The 21,214-nt window shown below is 57.6% G+C and overlaps 2 protein-coding genes across 2 annotated transcripts; both read right to left on the bottom strand.

The window, feature by feature from the left end:
- Positions 1-398: 398 nt before the first annotated feature.
- On the bottom strand, positions 399-11,295 carry DEF6 (DEF6 guanine nucleotide exchange factor). The gene is made up of 11 exons (XM_063177783.1): positions 11,180-11,295; positions 6,921-7,061; positions 5,424-5,609; positions 3,882-4,109; positions 3,656-3,802; positions 3,417-3,525; positions 3,039-3,337; positions 2,452-2,618; positions 2,108-2,306; positions 1,388-1,478; positions 399-1,169 (listed from the first exon to the last, which is right to left on the bottom strand). The coding sequence occupies exons 1-11, from the start codon at positions 11,273-11,275 to the stop codon at positions 958-960; spliced, it is 1,875 nt and encodes a 624-aa protein (XP_063033853.1). The 5' UTR covers positions 11,276-11,295; the 3' UTR covers positions 399-957.
- Positions 11,296-11,990: 695 nt separating this feature from the next.
- Positions 11,991-20,882, bottom strand: ZNF76 (zinc finger protein 76). Its single transcript, XM_063177784.1, has 15 exons — positions 20,822-20,882; positions 19,746-19,900; positions 18,503-18,583; positions 17,319-17,396; positions 16,967-17,172; positions 16,389-16,466; positions 15,936-16,052; positions 15,623-15,698; positions 15,211-15,336; positions 14,928-15,107; positions 14,487-14,720; positions 14,054-14,178; positions 13,200-13,340; positions 12,998-13,111; positions 11,991-12,669 (listed from the first exon to the last, which is right to left on the bottom strand). Exons 2-15 carry the CDS (start codon positions 19,816-19,818, stop codon positions 12,565-12,567), a joined length of 1,734 nt encoding a protein of 577 aa, XP_063033854.1. The 5' UTR covers positions 19,819-19,900; positions 20,822-20,882; the 3' UTR covers positions 11,991-12,564.
- Between the last annotated feature and the right edge of the window lie 332 nt (positions 20,883-21,214).

Below are 21,214 nucleotides of genomic sequence, written 5' to 3'. Positions count from 1 at the left end.
TTCGAGGCCCGGGAGGAAACAGATCGTAATCTCCCCAACGAACTCAGCTCATCTGCGGGTGCAGAGATGGAGTCGGTGCAGAGCCTGCACCCAGGGCCTGTTCCAGAGGCCACCCTGGCTCTGTGCCCCAGGCTATAAACACCCCAAAGGCACAGCTGGGACTGTATCTATACAGAGGTGCTGGAAAAACCAAACCAAATGATGGTGTGTTATCAGGGCTTTTTTGTTTTGTTCTGTGTCCCTCTTGGCCCTCCACAAACCAACGAAAAATCTGCTGGTGGGGCCACTTTTCACAGGTTGTGGCTGATTCCTTTCAAATGGCTTTTTCACACAGGGAAATCCCAACCCTGCACTGCCATGGAAAGGGGGCTGGTGCCTGCAGTGTGTGGGGCAGGAGGTCTGTGGCCAGTGGCTCCAAAAGCTTTATTGGTCATTAGTTTCTGCTAACTTAAGTGGCTCCAGTACTACCACCCACTGCCCGGGAACACAGTGGTAGCTGTAGTTAGGGACACCTGGCATGGTGTGGGGTGACAAGAAGGCCCTGCTTGGTCAGTCCAGGTGTCCTTGGCTTGTGGCAGAGCCCCACAGCCTGGAGCACAGTGAGTGATGCAGAAGGGTTGTTGTAGAAACCAAGGGGGAACTGCAGTCCTGGGCCACAGGGCCCCGACCCAGCAGCGGCTCTTTTTTAGTACAGGGTGTAAAACAGAGGACAAGGAGTTGAGTTCTTCAGTCCAGAGGAGAAGGTCCCACTGCCCTCTCCCCAGCACTGGGCTGCCTGAGACTCCTGGCACGTGGTGGCTGCAGCCCTTCACTGATGGAAATGGGAGCACTTCTGCCTTGTGCAGTCCCCTGTAGGCTCTGTGCTGGTCCCCATGCAGAGATGGCCACACTGACCGTCCACCTGGAGGGACAAGCTGAGCCCTGCCATTCCCAGCTGGGCTCTGCCATCCTGGTGGGCTAATTGGTGGGCTCTGTGGCCATGGTGTCCGCATCTGGAGATGGCAGCGTGCTGCTGTTCCCGCCGTTGCTCACGTTTTCCTTGCTGTTTTCCCTCGTGGGGTCACTGCCTTTATCCTCCACCCTCTGCTTGAGTTTGAGGGAAGAATCTCTCCGTGACAGAAGGGGCTGGTAGCCAGCAAAGACTCCTCCACTCACGTTTGTTCGCTTGTCTGGGGGTGGAGGGAGAAAGAGAATTGTTTACCTGGGGCCCAAACTGACTGTTCAGCTGAGAAAAAGGTTTGTGGAGCCTGTCCTTGCAGGAGGCATTGGGGTATCTTCTCTGAGGGTCCTTCCAGCCACCAGATGCCCCCAAAAAGGGGAAGATGGGTGGGGGTATGGGCATAGGGGATGAAGGGAAGGGTGGTCATCTGGCTCAGCTGTTTCCTACCTCCAGGCCCGATGGGGTGCATCAGTCGGTTCATCTGCACGTTCCAGTGCTTGACGTTGGTGCTGGCCTGTCGCAGCTTCCTCTGGGCCGCCTGCAGGGCACGGGGCAAAGGGTGAGCTGAGCTGCTGCTGCCCCATGGGCACGGGGCAAAGGGTGAGCTGCTGCCCCATGGGCACAGAGCAAAGGGTGAGCTGCTGCTGCCCCATGGGCATGGGGCAAAGGGTGAGCTGCTGCTGCCCCACGGGCACAGAGCAAAGGGTGAGCTGCTGCTGCCCCATGGGCATGGGGCAAAGGGTGAGCTGCTGCTGCCCCATGGGCACGGGGCAAAGGGTGAGCTGCTGCTGCCCCATGGGCACGGGGCAAAGGGTGAGCTGCTGCCCCATGAGACCATGGGTACAGCTTTCCCTTCCCTGTGTAAACCTGGATTGGAGGTTCCCCCTGGGATGGAGACCCAGTTCACTCTCCTCTAGACCTTCTGCTCCCCCTCCAACCCTCCCCCTTCACACACTCCCACTGTTGACATCAGTGCTTTGTCCCCAGGGCAGGACATGCTTGTCCTGTCTCAGCCACTGCATCACACTGTGCCTGCACATGGCATAGCTCAGAAACCCCCACAGCAGTTTCAGCTTGGTCCTCCCCACTATGGAGGTGACTCTGGGAGGGTTGGAAAGTCCCCTGGGTTCACCATGCGAGGAGATGTGGCACGGATGTGATGCTCACCATGACATCTTGGTCCACCCGCTGCCTGTTCACTCTCACTTCTTCCAGCTGCTTCTGCGCCTCTTCCAGACACTTGTTCTTGTTCTCCATCTCCTGCTTGAGGACTTGCTTCTCCATCTGAGTTCTGATGATATACTCTTCTTGCTCCTCCTTCAGCTTCATCAGCTGTTTCAGCTTCTCCTCTTCCTCAGCCAGTAGCCTGACAACGAAGAGGTGAGGATGTCCCTCTGCCACTTCTTCCCCCAGTTTCTCTGTCCCAGCCTGCATACTGGGAACTCACCAGCACATCCCAGTACCTGGGAGCACCGAGCTGCCCAAGGAGGGGGAGGGATGCCCTGTCCTACCTGGCCTGAGCGTATCTCACAGCCTCCTCGTCCTGCCGCGCTTTCACCTCCTGCTGCAGGGCCTCCTGCAGCCTCTCCTGCATGTCCTCCAGCTCCAGGATGCGCTTGCGCTGCCGCTCTGCCTCAGCCTCCTTCAGCACCATCTCTGCCTGCATGGAGGCACGAGCCTGGGCGGGGACAGGAGCCATCAGCGGGCCAGGCCATCACCAGTGTCCCCAGAACCCACCTGGGCCCACTGGGTGGAGTGGGCCAGAGCAGGGGCAGCCCGTGGTGACAGGTCCAAAGCAAAGCTGTTTCCCTGCTCAGGAGACAGGCTGTGTCATTTGGAGCCAGTGCTGGCTGTCAGGTCAGAAATGGGCTCCCTGTCCAGCCTGGCACCAGCATTTGCCTCTCACTGTCCCCCAGCTAAAGCCCCTTGAGGCAGGTTGTCCTCATCTCCTGCTCAAAGGGATCTCAGGCACAACAGAGCCCAGAGGTGATGGGTGGCAGCAGCACTGTACATCCAAACCCCTGGGCTGCCCTGGGCAAGGGAAGGAGAAGGAAGCACCCACCCCATGAGCACCACAGCCCCTGTGGGACGCACCCACCTGCTCGGCCTCCCGCAGCTGGATCTCCAGGGTCCTCTGCATCTCCTCGTGCTGCTGCCTCCGCCGCTGCTCCTCCTCCTGCAGCAGGATCTCTGCCTGCCTCTGGGCCTCCTTGAGCAGCTCCAGCTCCTGCAGCTTCCTCTCCTTTTCCTCCTGCAGCTGCTTGAGCCGTTGCGTCTCCTCCTCCTTGGCCGCCTTGCGCTGCTCCCGCTGCTCCCGCTGCTCCCGGCGCTTCTGCTTCAGGTCCTTGTGCAGGGACTTCTTTCCCTCGGCCTGCAGCCTGATGGCAGTCTGGATGGCTGCAGAGGGAGGGCACGGTCAGTGGGGACAGCAGGGGGCACGGGGAGGTCGGGGAAGGGGCGTGGGGCGGGCACAGACCGAGCGTCCACTCCTGGCGCTGCCGCGTGTCCGAGGCGCTCATCTCGTAGGTGCGGGACGAGGTCTTCACACAGAACATGCACCTCTTGCCATCCCTGTCTGGCAGCACCTGCAGGGAGGGGACACGGCACAGGGTTACCACACCTTATCCCCCCGTCTTCAGCCACAGGAGTGGCTCTCCCACGCTCACTGTGTGTTCTTGGGTCTCCCTTCCAAGCTGAGCGTGGCCCGGGCTGTACCTCCACACAGCAGTGCTTGTCCAACGTGATGCTCCCCTTCTTCTCCTTCCTCTCCTCACTCATGTAGTAGGACAGGGCACTGGGCTTCAGCATGAACCACCGCTCTGACCAGTTCCTCCTCAGCTGGCCCTTCTTCCAGAGGTAGCCCTGCACCCGAGAGACACGGAGATCAAAACGGGGTGGGAGCAGGACTGAGCTTGTGCCCCACAATGTGTGAGCTCCTTGCCTGTTTGAGCACATCCTCGATGACCTCCTGGTACACCTCCTCCACGGCCATGCTGATGGCCTCCTGCTCGATGCCTCTGAGGAACCTGCCCGAGTTCACCATGTCCAGGAACTGCCAGACCGTGAGGCCACCCTGGCCCTGTGGCTCCTGGGACAGGAAATCCTCCAGCTCGCACGAGTTCAGCTCCACGTTCATGGCTGTGCAGATCTTCTTCAGCAGATACTCCACCTGTGGGGAGGAGGACGCTCAGTGACAGTGTCTCTGTCTGGGACAGGGCTGTCCCCACCCCATCAACCCATTCTGGAGAGCCCAAGGCCACATCTCTCTCCAGCCTGGAGGTGCAGGACCTTGATGCCAGAGGGATCATCCTTTGTGATGGCTGGGGCATCCCAGCTGGAATGGAGGAGACTGGAGCTGCGTTAGAGTTTGACCTCTACTGAGAGGTTTTTCCTTTTAACCCCAAGACTGGGGTTAAGGGATGATTTTTCTGGCTTGTCTGCAGAGTAAGAAAACTCTGCAGCAGTCAGGAGCCTGAAGGAGCACAGGCCAGCACTGCCCAACACCGTTCAGAGATGATGTCTCAAATTCACAGTGAGCTCAGCACCACTGCTTCCCAAAAATCACTGGGGAGGAGCAGGGGGACAGGTCCCTGTGGAAATGAGCATCATTTTAAAACTGCAAATAAAAAGAGTCAAGGTGGTTGACCTGCTGTGGGGAAGACTTATTGCAGCTCAAGTTTTGCTGCCAGCTCTCCTCTGCCCACAGTCTGGGGACTGAGACCAGTGGGTGACACAGGAAGGTGACACACAGCAGGGTCCCCACAGCCAGCTGGATTTTTATGTCATTTAATTGTGAAAGGGGGCAAGAACAGAGTGCTGTGCTCAGGATGATTCAGTTTTTCATGCTCTGGGGAACAGGAAACACCTCTCCCAGGGCACAGGAAGTGCGGTTGCCCTCCTACGTCTGCGCAGCACCGTGCTTCTTGCCTTTTTGCTCCTCTTCTTTTCTTTTTTTTTTTTTTTTTTTTTTAATTTTGACTTTTCTGCTGATCTCAGGAGGAGGCTGAGGGGGTAGAAGACAACAGCAGCCATTTGCCCAGCCAAGTTCCTTCTGCTGAGGCCACTCTTGGCTTCTGCACGTGTGCATTCTCCCCAGATCCGCCCCCCCTTCTCATGGAAGTTTAACCTGACCCCAGAGAAAGGGAGAACCTTCCTCCCTAAATGCTGTGGAATTTGGGGATTACTGTGAGGCTTTTCTTTGGCTGGCACCTCACCCTTGACGCTCCTCATGCTGGGCAGGGGTGGCAGTGACCATGGAGAGGGACAGCCAGGTCTGCTCTGCCACTGCCCTCCAGGCAGGACAGCACATTGGAGGGGTGAAGTCCCCCCTTGTCCCTGGGCAGGGGGGTGGCTGTGGGTGCCCAGGGCAGGCAGCCCCCCTGTCCCACCCCCTGGAACACCACATCTCACAGGATGCAGTGGGACACGCCAGGAAGCATCACCCTCAAATGGGGCTCTGTCTGGGGGCAGAGGCAGCTCCTACCTCATCTGGCACCATGACAAGAGGGTATTTGTCTTCAGACAGAAAGTTGAAGAGGCACCAGAGCTTGAAGGCATCCTGGTGGGACACAACACTGTTCCCATTGCGGTCGGGTTTGTAGTTCTTCTTCGCTGTCAGGGTCCAGCAGAGCTCATCAAAGTTTTCTTTGACAAAAGCACCTTCCTCCACCTGCAGGCAGGAGTCAGGGGGTGAGCAGGGAGCTGAAGAGCTATGGAGGGGAGGAAATGCTGGAGAGAAGGAACCTCACTCCTAAAATCTGTCCAGTGAGAAGCGTGGCAGCACCAGCAGGAAGCCTGGGGTGCAGCACAGGCAGGATGATGTGGGGCTCTCACCCCCAGTGCCTCCACGGTTTGGGGTTTCTTGTTATCCCATTGAACCACAAGGAGGAACTGAGGAGAAGGGAAGCCAGCAGGAATGGTGCCTCCAGCAGCCTTGCCCCTGCTGGTGATATTTAATTGTGTCCTGGCACTGCGAGCTGCCCCAGGCAGCAGGTTTGGTGCAGATGGCATCAGAGGAGCTCTGGCTGTCCCTGGGTGCTCTATCCCAAACTGTGGCCTGCAGCAGCAAAGCTGGAGGAAAACCTTTGGGTGGCAAAAGCTCAAAGCTTCTCTTACCAGGAAAACCCACTTCCCTCTTTTCAGGCTGCCTCTGGGATTTTATTGCCATGGTGAAACCAGAGGGGTGGGTTTAAAGATCACCTCCCAAAGAACCATGTGGGCAACTGGAAGGATTTGGGCCACTCTGTGATGGGGAGATTGGGCTGGGCTGACCCGGGGCAGCTCCTGCTGTGGGCTGAGGGAGCTGGGGAAGGCTCTGCCCTTGTTTGCTGCTGGCCAGATCCCTGCAGCCAAGATCAGCACTGCTGGACCAAGCTGGGCAGCTGCTGAGCAGCTCTGGGCAAGGCAGAGACGGGCACAGGGACTGGCACAGGGACTGGCACACCAGGGCAGTGAGGGGTTACTGCACCAGCTCTGGCCCCTTTCAGTGAGCACACAGTGGAAGAAAGCTGTCAGTCATTCTTCCTCTCCTCACATGCCTGGATGAAACAGCACCCACAGAGCAACCTCGGCCTGTGCCAGACAAAGGGGGCTTTGAACCACAGGAAAAAAAGGGAGAAAGCCCCTGCCCACCCCAACTCTGCTCCTGCTTGCAGCTCAGCCTGTCCCCTCTCCTCTTTGCCAAATGAGGTCACACCTCCAAGGTGAGGATAGAAGGGGCTGATTTCTCTCTCTGAGCCCTTCAGGAAATGTGGGCAGAGATGCTGCTCCATCCAGAGCCGTGATGTAAAGGGATGACTTCATCCTTGCCAGGGAGATGCTGAGTATGAAACATTTCTCACTCATTTTGGCATTCACCTGAGCAGTCCCCATCTCCCTGCACCCTCCTTCCACCCACCAAGGAATGGGATTGAGCTAAGGGGAGCTCCCAGGAGCCTCACGGGAGGAGCAGCAGGTCTGGGGGGCTGACCAAGGAGCTCACCTTGTCCAGGATGTACTTGTTGAGGTAGGGCATGTAGCCCTGGCTGGACACCGGCCCATCGTCATCGTCACGGAAATGCTCCTCCAGTGCCACGGGGTCGTGGGGGATGCACAGCACCGTGTACAGGTTGTGAGACAGCACCTGGCCAAGCACAGGCGGTGGTGAGAAGGTGAGCAACCCCCAGCCCTGCCCCAGCACGTGCCCAAGGTGCCACCCCTCAGTCACCCCCCTGCGTGGCATCACCTCCCTGCAGCCACAGCATCCAGGCAAGGCTTGGCTTTGGCATCATTTCCAAACGTGAGTTTTAGAGAATCATTTAGAAACAGGCAAAAAATTGAGGATTTTCCCACATGAGTTTCTTTTCTTGGCACAGGAGGAACTTCTTTCTTGAAAGGGCTGTTTCAAACCTCTCAGAGCAAACAGGACTCACCTTGATCTAGAAAAGCTGATAAGCCACCCCAAGCTATGCATTTGGCATAACCAGGGCCCAGCCTGGCACCAACTGGCTGCTGGGGACACAAACGATGGAAACATGAAAATAGGAAAGACAGGTGAGAAACTAAGCAAAGGTTTTGTCTGGAATGGAGATCTGGAGACATACCATGCCCAGAAATACTCAGCAAGGCTTGCCAACAGCTCACTTTGTTCAAACCCCCCCAAATAAAGCACATTTACAAACTCATGGATTTCCCAAGAGCTGGAAAGCCTGGAGCAAGGCTGCCCACCAGCACCAGCAGCATCTCCAGCTTGTGATGCTCTCCTTGCTTTTACACCCCAGAAGCAGGGGATGGTTAAACAGACTGACACCTCCCCACTGCACCAGGATCTGCCGATGCAGCCTGCCCAGGGCTCAAGAGAGGGGCTGGAGGAGATGCAACAGCATCCTCTGAGCAGGGCTGGAAATTTCCTCCCAGCAGCAGAGGAGCTGCCCCAGGCCACGACGGCTGCTGCAGCTGGAGACGGTTCTTGCTCGACCAGATTTTCATTCTCTTTTCCACCCTCTGGACCAATGGGATCAGCAGGGCTCCACCCTGTGCTCACACAGCAGGGCCGTAGCCCCGAGCACTGCTGCTGCACTGGTGCCTTCTGGGGCTCAGAGCAGCCCCAGGGTCCGCACAGTGCTGGGAAGGCCTGGGAACGTCATGGACACCTTCCAGGATGGTAACAAGTCCATCAGGATGAATTCAAAGTTTGGGAATCGTATCCCATTCAGCGCTTCCAACGTGGCCCTCATCTCCGTCCTTCACCCCTCCTCCCAGAGCACCCCTAAAAATCCCTGTGAGGTCTCACTGGTGACCCCGGCCATGGGGGACACCCTGAGCCCCTCCATCCATCCATCCATCCAAAGTTTCTCCTGTCACGGGGCTGTCACTGACAAACGGGGAGGGAAGCCCTGGCCTGGTCAGTGGTGGCATGGCTGGAGATGGGAGAGCTGAGGAACCCTTGTGGGCTCTGAAACAGTGACAGGAGGAGGAGAACAGCAGGGAGAGGGATGCTAGGAAAGCAGTTTGCTGGTACCTAACCCCAACCCTAACCCTAACCCTTCCCCTGGGGCATGCAGGGGGTGGCTGGGGCCAGGGGTCTGCCTGACTCCTCCTGGTGCCCTGCATTCCTGCGAGCAGCACCCTCGTTCATGCTCTCCACCCTCTCCCACCGCTGGCACACCCATCACCATGGGCAGAGGTGCCCAAAAACACCAGGGCAGTGCTGGGTGTTTCCAGCCATGCGTGGCCACACTGAGGGACCACACCCCAGCCAGGGAGGGGATGCAATGTGGATGCCGTGGGACAGGGAGAGAGAAACGGCAAGCGTTTCTCACAGCGGCTTGTGAGACGTCCTAAAGAGCTGGAAAGATGTGATAACTTGCTGACTATAAACAATTTGCAAGTGGTCTTTTTCTAGTTTATTTTTCTTCAAAAAAAATAAAGTAGAAAAACTCAAAGACAGTGCATGAGGAAGATGTTTCTGTTAGTTAGCCAACAGAATAGAACCTATTGTACCACTCTATAAAAACCGCGCAGTTCTTTTGGAAAAAGCCTTCTCTGCCTTTGCTAGGATCCTGCCTCTCGCCTGCTCCTGCCCCGACCCCAGGAGTGGCAGTGCAATGGCACTGAGAGCACAAACGCTGCCAGGAGCAGGGCTGGGGCTGTGCCTGTGCTGGGAGCAAAGCTCCCCGAGCTGTTGGGGCGCGCAGCACCCAAGCGACCGCAAGCTGTCCTTCCTTCCTTCCTGTGCACGCACACACACACACACACACACACACACTCTGCCAGGGTGTCTGCACACGCCTGCCCGCTCTGAGGTGCCCCTGCAAGGAGCACAACGGCTTCCCACAGCTGGAAACCCTGACAGGTCCACAGCCCTGCCCGGAGCTGGGTTTAACACAGAGCATGCAGCACGGCCTTTAGCACTCTTCTTCTTAGCTGAATATGCCAACATCACGCTCATGAACACGCTGACTGCTATTCTGTTCTTTAAGCCAAGCCTCTTCAACCTCCCTCAAGAGCAATTCTCTGTTGGGCCAGCCACAAAAGTCCTGCTCCTATCAGCAGGATTCCTACGAGTTTGCTCTGCTCTCCCACCCAGCTCTGTCCTCTCGGTGCAAGCCCGGTGTCTCCCACCCCTGCTCAAGACCCTTCGTGCAGCAACACGCCCGGGTCAGGGAGCAGAGCCCAGCTCAGGGCCCAGCAGCCCTGGAGGGCTTTGGAAAGGGCTCGGTGGCTTTAACACTTCATCGCTCAGAGCAGCGAGACCCCGCACTCCTCCCTCACTGAACCGCGGCTGGCCTGTGTAGGCTGGGGCAAACTCGAGCGTTTCTGTGGGTGGAAACAGGCTCTGCCTGGCCTGGAGACAGTGGGAAAGCCCTCCAGAGCTGAGCTGTGCTCTTCAGTGACCTGCTGCCAGCCCATCCCATCACTGACGGTGCGTGGGAGAACATCCCCTGCCCTCTCAAGTGTCCCCCTGGGTAAAGCCACTTCGGAGGTGCCATGCCCAGCACCACCACAGCCACAGACCCTGCATGAACTGTCCACGAAACTGCCATTAAAATCAGAGTCTCTGTGGCCTCAGCATGGTCTCTGGTGATACAGATCTCTCAAGACAAGCACTGCTGCTGCTTTTGGGTCCATCCCATGCCCGGGCCAGACTCTGGACCCAGAGCGGTGGTGCAGGGGGTGCTGTGAAGGGAGCACAGCAGCCCCTCTCAGGGATTAGCAAACAGAATTAAGCTCTGGCCTACTTTAGGATTTTCCCTAATTCCTTCAGCTATTTCTACAGTTTTAGCAGGGCAGTGTGGCTCGCAGGGCTCATGCCACGAGTTCTGGGGGGCAGCCGGAGCCTCTGAGCCGCAAAGGCTGAGCAGGAAGAATCTGCCTCCCGCTGCTTCTCCGCCAGATCCCTGCATGAAAAACTCCTAATTCTGGGGCAAAACTCACCCCCCTGCCAAAGACCAGCACCTTCCCTGCAGCCTGTCCTGGGGAAGCACTGTAAAATACAGGGAATGGAGGAAAAGGGGGTCCTTTTGCAGCCTGGCAGCAGCTGCCGTGTCCTGACGCAATACCCGCGCTCAGCGTGCTCCTGCTCAGGTCTCTCATCCCAAACGCTGGTACCAAGCAGCATTTCCAACCCCAGTGCCAGCCTGAGAACTAAACGGATGAAAAAAACACATTCCCACCACGTGCAAAGGTTAAAAACACCAATTATTCTCAGAGCCAAGGGGCTCCCGGGTGGGTGCCAGCAACCCTGGCCTGGGGGCAGACAAAAAGGTTTCTAAAGCTGTGATGGGTTTGATGAAAGGCCGAGGGCATGAGCCCTCTGAAAGCTGCTAAGAGTGGGAAGAGGAGAAAGCAGGGAGTTTTTAAAGTGCTGTGTTACTTCTCGCCACAGCACTGAGGAGTTTTTGTTAAAAAACAACCTGTCCTTAGCTCCCGACCCACTGGCTCAGCAAGGAGGAACACAGGTGCTCCGGCAAGCAAGAAAACGTAAACAGAATTTGGGCTCTTAGGTGGCCGTAAAAAGCACAAGAAACTGATAACCAAAATTTAGATTTCTCATCATTTTCACCTAGAAAACACATCTGAGCATAAATTCTCCCCCACCCCTTTTTTTAAAAGGAGATGCCACAGAGCCTGAGAACTTCACTAGGAAGCAACAGCACGATCTAATTGATCTCGATATTGAACAATTTCTCCGTGGAAACCCGCGGGGATGCCGAGCAGCCCCGGGCTCGCTCCCACCCTCCCTCCGTGCGCGGGACTCACTTTGAGCTGCGATTTGGACACCTTGCCGCTCTTCTCCACGTCCAGGGCGGTGAAGGCGTACCAGATGGACTTGAGCAGCTCGGCGCGCAGGTCCATGGCTGGCGGCGGCGGCGGCGGCTCTGCCGAGCCCGCGGATCCGGTTCCTGGAGCCGCCCGGGCGGGCGGGACGCGGGGCGGGAGCGCCGCCTGCCCGGGGCTCCCCGGGAACCCCGCGGGGCCGGGGCACGGCCGCGAAAGCTCCGCGGTGATTTGGGTTCTGGGGGGAGAAGTGCCAGTCCTGGGTCGAGCAGAGCTGCCCCGCGCCGCCCTCGGGAGGGATCGGTGTCAGCCGGGAAGCGGAGGTGTCGGCCGGTGGCTCCTCTCGGGCCGTGCCCGTTCCGTGCCCATCGTTCTCTGCAGACTCCTCTGGGATGTCCAAAGGCTGCTGTGAGCCTGTGCCAGGCTCGGGTTTACAGGAGGATCTCCAAGGGCTTCTCCAGCTCTGTCCGCCCAGCACCCAGGGGAGTGAAGGGACAGAGAGGGCAGGACACCGGCCCGGGTCTGTCTCCCCAGGATGTGTTCACACACACAATTCCTAAATCTGGGTTTCCAGGAGGCCCTGGAAGAGCCAAGGCCTGATGAGAGATTTCAGGACATGTCCCTCCAAGCCACACGCTGAGGGTCCGGCTCACCCTGCTCCCAGCCCTCCTCTGGAACAGCTGCTGCTTAGGCAGGAGATGCTTGGTCAATTCCACAAATCTCCTCAATTCTTACAGCTGCTGAACACCACCATCCACCCTCTCCTCCCAGCTTCCACCAAAGAGAAGAGGGGTCCTTTTAAAAAACAATTTTAAATTTTGTTTTTATTTCAACTCAGCATTTACATCCAGGTCTAGCTCAGCTCCTGGCAAGTGCTGGCTGCTCTGCTTCACAGCCAAGGGATCTGCCATGGAAGCCCTGCTTGAAAAGGAAGCGTGACAAAGAGATGGGAGAACTGCTGTTGGAACCATCCCAGTGCTGGCTCCAGTGGCAGGAACTGCTCACCCTCCATACCAAGCTCAGGACAGCCTGGCCTTGCTCTGATGGGCCTTTATTGCTTCTGTGCATGTGCTGCCCACTGAGCTGGAGGGGTGGCCAAGAAGGGGAGCAGTTGCACCATTCCTGGAGGGAGAGGGCAGGAAGTGCCCCTGCAGACAGAGCTGCTGCCCAGAGCCCAGGAGCAGCCCAGTGTACCTGCCCTCCCTCCCAGAGGGAAGAGCCCTTCAGACAGGGTCACCCCAGCAGCCCTGTGCCCTGCCAGTGTCCCAGCTGGCACAGGGCACACGCTGGCACTGCTCAGACACTGTCCCTGCCAGCCCTGCACAGGCTGGGGCTGGCACTGCCCTGCCCTGGCTGCTCTGCTGGCCTCAGCTCCCCTTCCCAGGCAGGGCTGTGGCAGGGGGCACTGGCTCGTAGTGGATGACTGCTGTGGCCATGCTGAGGGCTTCCTCCAGGCTCTGCTGCTCTTCCAGCTGGGGAGGGAAGGGAGAGAGACAGAGAATGAGTGCTGAACCCCCAAAAGGCAGCTCAGGGGGCTCCCAGCAGGACAGAGGGGTGACACAGGTGAGTGACACAGGTGGGTGACAGGGGGTGAAGCAGAAGGACAGAGGGCTGAGATGCAGAAGGGTTGTTTGCAGAGGAGCATTCTGCAGTCCCAGCAGGATGTCCCTGTTGTTCTCTGCACACGGGGCATTTGGGAATTAAGGAGCAAGCCCCCCAGGCAATCAGCAATGCAGCAGGGCCAGAGGTGGCAGTGGGTGGCCAGGGAGTGAAGGGGAGAGTGGAAAAGCCATGTGGTACCTGCACAGCAATGTGGGTGCCGTGGGAGGTGGCCAGCAATGCCACCTGCTGATGGCAGAGTGGGGCAATGTCCGACTCCTCTGACACCGCCGCCCCAGAAGCGACTACGGTCACCTGGAAAAGTTCAATTAATCTTGTTTTAAAAGAAAATGCAGCTCCCTTCTAGCAGAGACAGCAGGGGCAGCCCCAGCTCTGTCTGTACCTCCTGTGCCTCGGTGCCATCACGGCTGGCCACAGCCACGGTGCCAGTGTCCCCTCCCTCGGGCACGGCGAGGACCCCGCTCTGTGCCACCACGCCGATGGCACTGCCCAGGGCCTGCAGCTCCTCCTGAGACAGACTGACCTGGGGATGACAGCAGAGCTCAGCGAGCCTTTGGCACCTCCTGAGCTCAGCAATGCATCGGCCTGGGCAAGGAGGAAACAGCCTCTCTGCAGGATTCAAGGCACCGAGAGCTCCAAGCACCAGCACCACGGAAAAAATAGACAACAGGACAACAGAGAACTCAGAGCTTGGGTCTTCAGCCCTCCCCATCCCACCACATCTTCCCATTCTGCCTTTTGTCTGAAGCCTGGATGGAGACAGCTTTGTGCACTGCAGCAGCAGGAGCATCTCAGGCTGAGAGGAAACAGGTCACTGCTGGCAGCTGCTTCCCTTGCCCCGTGCCACAGAAGGAAGTTTTTTCCAGTCAGCACAGGGGCAGCTGGTGGAGGGAAGTACAAGAAAAGCACTGCTGTATACAAGTGATGACAAAACATCTCCAAATGCAGCCTGGGTCAGCAGAGCTGGGGAGCCAAGGGCTGCCAGTGACCACACAAACACCCAGAAACCCTCAGCAAGGGTGGCACTGGGACCAGAGAACCCCACACCAACACTGCAGCAGTGGGTGAGGATGTAGGAGGGAGCCCTCAGGGCAGGAAGAGCCCAAGAAACTCCAAGGTCTGAAAAAAATGCTGGAAAAAGCCCCTGCAAAGAACATCCTGGCTGAGTGGAGGAAGAATCTCACTTCAGGTAATAACTGCTGTCCCTGACATGCTGGAGGCTGTCTGTGTCCTTACCTGCTCTGTCCCGTCCTGAGAGATAAGTGAGATTTGTGTAGGCACAGCATCTTCTTCTTCATCTTCCTCCATCTCTGAGAGGAAAGCAATATGCTGACTCTTCAGTGGAGAGCCTCTGTCAGCAGCTGGATCAGAGAAGGGGAAGAGCAGCATTATGAGAGTGTGAAAGCCCATGCCTGGCCTCCGGACCTGCCTGTGGTCTCAACACACAAGAGCACAAGACCATGATGGCCTGGCAAGAAGGACCTTTACCTCTCCCTGTACCACAGAACGGGCAGGGGCCTGTTCCCAACCTCACAGACCTTCCAATAAATCCAGCTTTGATGGGGAAGCAGGCAGCCACGGCACACACTCGCCTCTGAGAGGGGCGTGTCTGCTCTTGCCGTCACCTCCCTCCCTTTTGCCACACCTTGATGGGGGAGTGGCCGCTCACCCTCCAGCTGCTGCTGCTCGAACAGGGCCTGCTCGCTCTCCTCGGTGGCCTCCAGCTCGCCGTGGCTGCTGCGTTTGTGCATGGCCAGCGTGGAGGTCTGTCGGTAGGTCTTGCCGCAGCTGCTGCACGTGTAGGGCTTGCAGTGCGTGTGCACCACGTGGTGCTTGTACAGGCTGGAGTACTCGGTGAAGCGCTTCCCGCAGCCCGGCACGGTGCACAGGTACGGCTTCTCTCCTAGGGCAGAGGCCACAGAGCTGAGCATCACCCTCCTCATGCCCTGGGGAGGGACTCTCCACCAGAGCAAGCAGCTGGAGACAGACTGCTGGAACAACAATCAATCCGATGAAGCAATTCCCACCATTTCCTCCAACTCCCCGATCCGCTCCTGTGACAATGCCCATTCCAGCCCCACCACGCTCCCTGCTGCTGGCTCCCTCCTACCTGTGTGGATCCTCATGTGGTTCTTGTAGTTGGTGGCGCTGGTGAAGCCCCTGCCGCAGCCAGGCTCCGCACAGGTGTAGGGCCGCTCGCCCGTGTGCGTCCGCATGTGAACCTTGCGGATGTTGGACGTGGTGAAGGAGCGGCCACAGCCCACGAAGGGACACTTGAAGGGACGCTCACCTGCACGGACAGGGTGCTGAGGGTGAGAGCTGCCACCGTGCAGCCACCTGGAGTCCCTGTGAGTGGGCTGTGCCCCGTGCAGTTCTTGCCCCGTGCTGCTCACCCGTGTGCGTGCGGATGTGTTTCTGCAGGTCCCCCGAGGTTTTGAAGGCTTTGCTGCACAAATCTTCTGGACACTTGTAGGGTTTCTCACCTGTGTGTGTTCTCACGTGGCTCTTCAGACCATACCCTGTCCAGGACAGAGACCACAACTAAGTTTGTGATGAGAAGGAAACACCATGACAAGGAGTACCGGCCCTCAGTGCACGTACCTGAGTGTTTGTGTTGTGTCTGCAAAGCTTGAAAGGGAAGAAATAACCAACCCCAACACCACTTCCAACCTTGCTGCCACCATTATCTGCCCACAATCAGTGAAGGCTCCCGTGCTGTGATTCCCCTGGTTTTAGATGCTCTGGATATTGCGCTCTACTGGCTTGGACGCAAAATGAAATCTGCTCAGAACAGGAATTTGTTACCTGTGGCAAATGCTTTCCCACAGCTTGGGAAGTCACACGTGTATGGCCGGTCACCCGTGTGAGCACGTTCATGTACCTGGAAAAGAAACAACAGGTCCCTAAAATGAGGTCCAAGGGAAGGAAGAATGAAAACTATGGAAAAACGCTGCTGGAGAGAATTTAAAGTTCCCTGCTGGATTTCACCTTGGCCAAGTGACACATCTGGGTCTCTTGGGGAGCTCAGCAGTAACTCACTGCACACAGCAGAGCATCCTGCTCTGGCAGTGTCACCTGGGCTGGTCTGGCCTGCACCCTGCCATGCCACCTGCCTTACCTTGAGGTGGTGGGCAGTGGTGTAGAGGCGGCCACAGCCTTGGTACCCGCAGCGGAAAGCTCTGCTGCCGACCTGCTGCCCCTTCCTGTGGCTCTGCACCTCCTCCTCCTGCAGATCCTGCTGGGACAAGCACTGGAATCAATCCAGCAAGCCACCACAGCTTCACCAAGCCCACACAAATATTTCCCTCCTTGCCATACATATGCACTCCTGCAGTTATCTTCCAAAAACACGTTCCTACAAACCAGTTTGTACCCACATGGTGAAGCCCAGGTGACAGGGCTCTAGGAACCTGCATTTACCCCTCCCACCTCCCAGGGTTCTCAGACATGAAACTCCCTTTCTCAGCTCATTTGAAAAATGTGCAGTTAGTATTTCCTAACTCAGCAGAGAAGCCACAACATTTTTATAGTTAGTGGCAAAGAGGAGTTCCAGTCATTGAAAAATTCAGACCTGGGAAGAGATGTTGCCAGAGTCTTTACTCTTCACATGGCAGGTGTCTGTCACTCCCTCCTCTTCCTCGTCAGAGCCCTGTGAGTGAAGAAGCACAGGCCCTGTCTGTGTGTCCCTGTGCAGCAGGAAGGCAGTGACAGCCACAGTGCCACCCCACCCTTCCCCAGCACGCAGGGGCTGGGCCTGCCACAGCAGGAAGGTCTGTGCCCAGCTCAGCACTGCAGCACTCTGCTCCACAGCCCATGGAGATGGGACAAAAAGGCACTGCCTGGGATATTGGGGTGGGACACTGCAGTGACAGCACAGCAGGATCTGAAGCTGCTTTGGTTTGGAGGTCACCATGGGGACAGTGGCCATGGCTCTGGCACACCAAAGGTTGTGTCACAGCAGCTCTCCTCCCTTCCCAAACCTCAGCCTGCAGCAGGTTAAGGGTGGCAGGCCCAGCACCCCACAGGACCAAAGAGCCCCATTCTGTGTCCCCAGCTGCCAGGCACCCCTCAGCACTGGACCCTGTCCGAGAACTTCTCTCAAACAGGGAGGGCACAAACTCAGGCCAGGAGATGCTGCTGTGCCCTCACCTTCCTGCCATGCTGCTGCAATGCATTCATGGTGTCCACATCGAGGCCATCATCTTCCTCCTCCTTCCCAGGCAACCCCTGGAGCCCAGCTTCCACCTGCACTTGCAGGATGGTGCTGCCAGGGGCCACGAGGACAGGGTGGTGGATGTAGGCAGTGGAGCCATCCTCCAGCTGGACAGCCTGGAATGTGCCAGGCTCGTAACTCTCTGCAAGAGGAAACGTTCAGGTAAAGGGCTGAAAAAAAGCTCAGTGTGAGGCAGGAAAAAAGTGCTTCACCTCCCCAGCCCTGGAAATCTGAGACATTCCAGCAGCTTCTCTCCAGCTGCCAGGGAAAGAGCAGGGAGTGCTTTACCTTTGGCTGTGCTGTGTATGAAGGCCATGCTGCCATCCTCCAGCACCACTGGCTGCCCATCTTCAAAAGCCACAGCCTCTAAAAGGAAAGGAAAACATCCACACACCTTCCTGGAGCACGCAGCTGAGGCTGCCAGGCAGGAGAGGACACAGGGCTGCCTGCTTGCCCTGAAAGGCAACCACAGGTGTAGGTTTTAAGACACCATCTGTGCCCCTCTGATGTGAATGGTGAGGTTTTCAAGGCTTCATGCACAGATTTGCCTCTTCCTTTGCTCAAAGGAGTGATGCAGTGTCTCACCAGTTTCAAAATGCCAGGTTATATCCCAACAAGAAGGGGATATAATGGAGAAGGATGGCTCTGGCACGGGGGAGTGTGAGGGAGGAAAGCACAAACATCCCATGCCAGGAGAAGCAGGGGTGAGCAGAGCCCCTCTCACTGTGCATGTGAAGGCAGGGAGAGGCTGCAGGGGGAATGGGGCACAGCCAGCTATAAAACATCAATTTCCAGCAGCCTTTGGGGAACAGAACAGGGAGGTGGCACACAAGGAGCATCAAGGAAGGACTGCCCAAGGTAACAGAGCTCTTTCTACCTGCCCTTTGGCATCTTGGCATGGCCAAGGATGATTCCTCCGTGCCCCTCTGGTGCCTGCCACATGAACTGGGCTCCCAACACCTCTCTAATGTTCCCTAATTTCAGAGATGATGTTGGCTGATGGGTCAATGGCTAAGGTGGCATTGTTCCCAACAGTCCCCACACGACCCCTCCCACCACCAGCACCTATTCCAGAAGTAATGCATTATCTCACAGTTCAGAGGAAATTCCTGCCCAGCTGCTCCCACATGAAACAACTCTGTGTGTGCTGTGTGCTGGCACCAACACAGCTCACAGCTCACTGGGCTCGTGGTATGACAACAGGGAGAGCCCACAGGTGAAATGGCACTTGAACATTGGTCTCCACCTCCACCAAATTCACCTTCTCATCAGATTGCTAACGACTTTGCAGGCAATGGCCTTGTTTACTCAGCCTCAAAACCACAAGAAAGAAAACCCCAACAGAAACCCTGTGCTCATGTGGAATTTTGAGAGCTGAACTGACAGAGGAGCCCAAATGCTGGAGCACTGAGAGCTGCAGCCACACCTACAGTGTCCTTCCAAAGAGAAAGAGGGCAGCGTGTGTTCCTCACCTTTCTGAACTGTCACCTGGTGGATATAAGCTGTGGTCCCATCTTCAAGTTCAATGACTTGCCCTTCAATCAGCTTTTCACCTGGAACAGTTAAAACACACCATCAGCTGCTGACCCAGCCCCTCTGCCCACAAAAGGGACAATTTGTCACTTCTAGGCCGGTACGGATCAGCTTTTCCCCACAGAGACACTTCCCAGAAGTGCTGGCATTGCTTTGTCTAGACAGGACACAAAGACCCTCAGGCACCCCTTGGTGAGGAGCTGCCCCTCACAGCTCCTCGTGCCAAGGAGCAGTCAGAGCATACAGAGGAAGCAATTACACTTGTGTTGGAAGAAAATACCAACTGTGTGTGCTGAGCAGCATCAGCAAGGGCTGGGAGATTTATCTACTGCTTTGGCAGAGGATCAACTGTTAGGAAACAATTACAGCACCTCAAGGAGCATAAAGTGCTGCCAGTGTTGAGCTGTCAAGGCTCAACTCTGCCAAAGCCTGCCTGTAATCATGACTGAGTTACCCAAAGATTTGGTGCAGAGAGGATTTGATCCTTGCTCCATCCCACTGAACATGGAGAATCCAGGTTGGTTTCACCTGGAGCAAAAGGTTTGAGAGGGGTCACACAACCTGGCGGTTCCAAGACAGCACAGCTCCACACACATAACCAACCTGCAGTGAGTTTGCACAGAAAATGAAGCAGGAGAGCAACCCCCAGGACAGGGAGCTGCACAACTCCTCCATCCTGTTCTGCAGGCTGGGAAACAGCATGCTCCTCTTCCTGGGAGCAGTGGGTGGTACAGAGGGGCACCTCACCAACACCAGGCTAAGGGCAGGTGTGGAATTTGGCACCTCTCTGAGTGGGGAAAGCACTGCTGTGAACCAAACCCTGTGCACACCAGGGATGCAAATCCACCTGCTCGGCCCAGGGGAAGTTTTGGTGGAGCAGAGCCCTGCAGGCCACAGCATCAGCTGCACAGCATCAGCTCCCTGTCCACAGCAGCCCTGGGGAGAACAGGGCTCTCCTTGTCTGAACAGCTCCTTTATTCCCACAGCAACACCTCTCCCATCTCCACAGCTTCACTTCCAAACCAGAGGCACGTTTGATTTGTATTTTATTTCACATCACACTCCAGTGCAAATCCACCGGCTGCCCGCGTGGCAGCTCCCACGCCGTGAGGGGCCCTTTTGGTGAGCCCGACTCTCATTTCAGAGGCAGGAGGAGCCTCTGACAGCCCGAGGCTCTGTTACCTCTGGCAGCCTGCTGCAGGTAGGCCGTGGTGCCATCCCCAAGGGTCACTGCTGGCAGCCCCAGGCTCTCCATCCTGCCCCGAGTCCCCACACATGGATCCTGCCTGGCAGCACGGGGGCCTGTGGGACACGGGGTTGGCGTCTTTGCTGCGAGCCTTAAGTAAAAAGAACAATTCCGTTTCAATTTCTGCCCTTAGCTTCTCCTCCTCCTTTTGTTTCTCCACTTTTGCACGCTAGGAAAGGCTTGAATGGCCTCAAAAGACTTTTGAGGTTTAAAGGGGTAGAATGGACAATGCTGCATCCTTCCCACACTAAAGGCAGGCAGGGATAAGAATCTGTTCCACAGCCAGATATGAAATAAAGCTTATCAGTGAACTGAAGTGACAGACTCTTCTTGGAGACAGCACAAATGTTATATTCCAGCCCTTCCCGTCCTCCAAATGATCTGCGGGGGTTTCCAGGTACTTTAAATCCTGAACCTACAGGCTGAGCACGTCCTGCGCTGCAGCACACAGGCGTGATGAGCTTTATTCCTCCTTCTCCCCTCCCTCTCCTGACTAATTCCCAGCCTTCCGAGGGACGCAATCCCAGGCTCTAAGCAAATGATGCTAAAGCCTGCACACCCCCACAAGAACATTTGCTGATCGGTTATCTTGCAGAGGCGCCACAGCGCGTTCTTCCTGAGCCACCCCTGACAGACAAATCTTTGATCGTTTCATTTCCAGCAGCGAGCGAGGAGCACCGTGCCCGCCGCCGCTCGGTGCCCGCTCGGTGCCGCCTCGCCCCGCGCTCCCCGCACCCGGCGGAGGCTCCGCTGCGCTGCCCCGGCTCTCACCCCGCCGTGCCCCCGACAGACCGGGGAACCGCGACACGGGCTGCGAGGGCAGGGCCCGGGGGGCTCCCCCCGCGCGGTGCCCCGGGGGCTGAGGCGGCTCCGGGCCCGGGGAGCTCCCCCCGCGCGGTGCCCCGGGGGCTGAGGCGGCTCCGGGCCCGGGGAGCTCCCCCCGTGCAGTCCCGGGGGCTGAGGCGGCTCCGGGCCCGGCCGCCATCGCCGCCCCCCCATCCCCCACACCGACCTGAGCTACCCGCCGGGCCCGGGTCCGCCGCCGGCCCGACGTGCACCGCGCGCGGCCCCGCCCACCCCGCAACCCGCATGGCGGCGCCGCTCCCGCCCGCCATACGGGTTCCGGGGCGCGCGCGCCGCCCCACGGCCAATGCGGGGAGTGCAGCCGGCGGCGCATGCGCGGTGCCAACGCTGAAGCCACACGGCCCCGGTTTCCGCTGCCCGGCCCGGCCCTGGCTGCCGGCGGTACCTGCCCCGTGACCGGGCAGTGCTGTCGCCCGCGCCCAGCCTGGACCGGCAGCTCCTTCCCGGCGGCTGCTGAGGCCAGCCTGGGGCTGCTGGGATACACTGTGAAACGATGCGGGAGCTCCTGTCCTGGTGGTCGGACACAGAGAAAGTGATCCCC

The sequence above is a fragment of the Melospiza melodia genome, chromosome 28 (genome assembly GCF_035770615.1).
Source record: "Melospiza melodia melodia isolate bMelMel2 chromosome 28, bMelMel2.pri, whole genome shotgun sequence".
Classification (NCBI taxonomy): domain Eukaryota; kingdom Metazoa; phylum Chordata; class Aves; order Passeriformes; family Passerellidae; genus Melospiza; species Melospiza melodia.
This window is presented reverse-complemented; position numbering and strand designations above follow the sequence as displayed.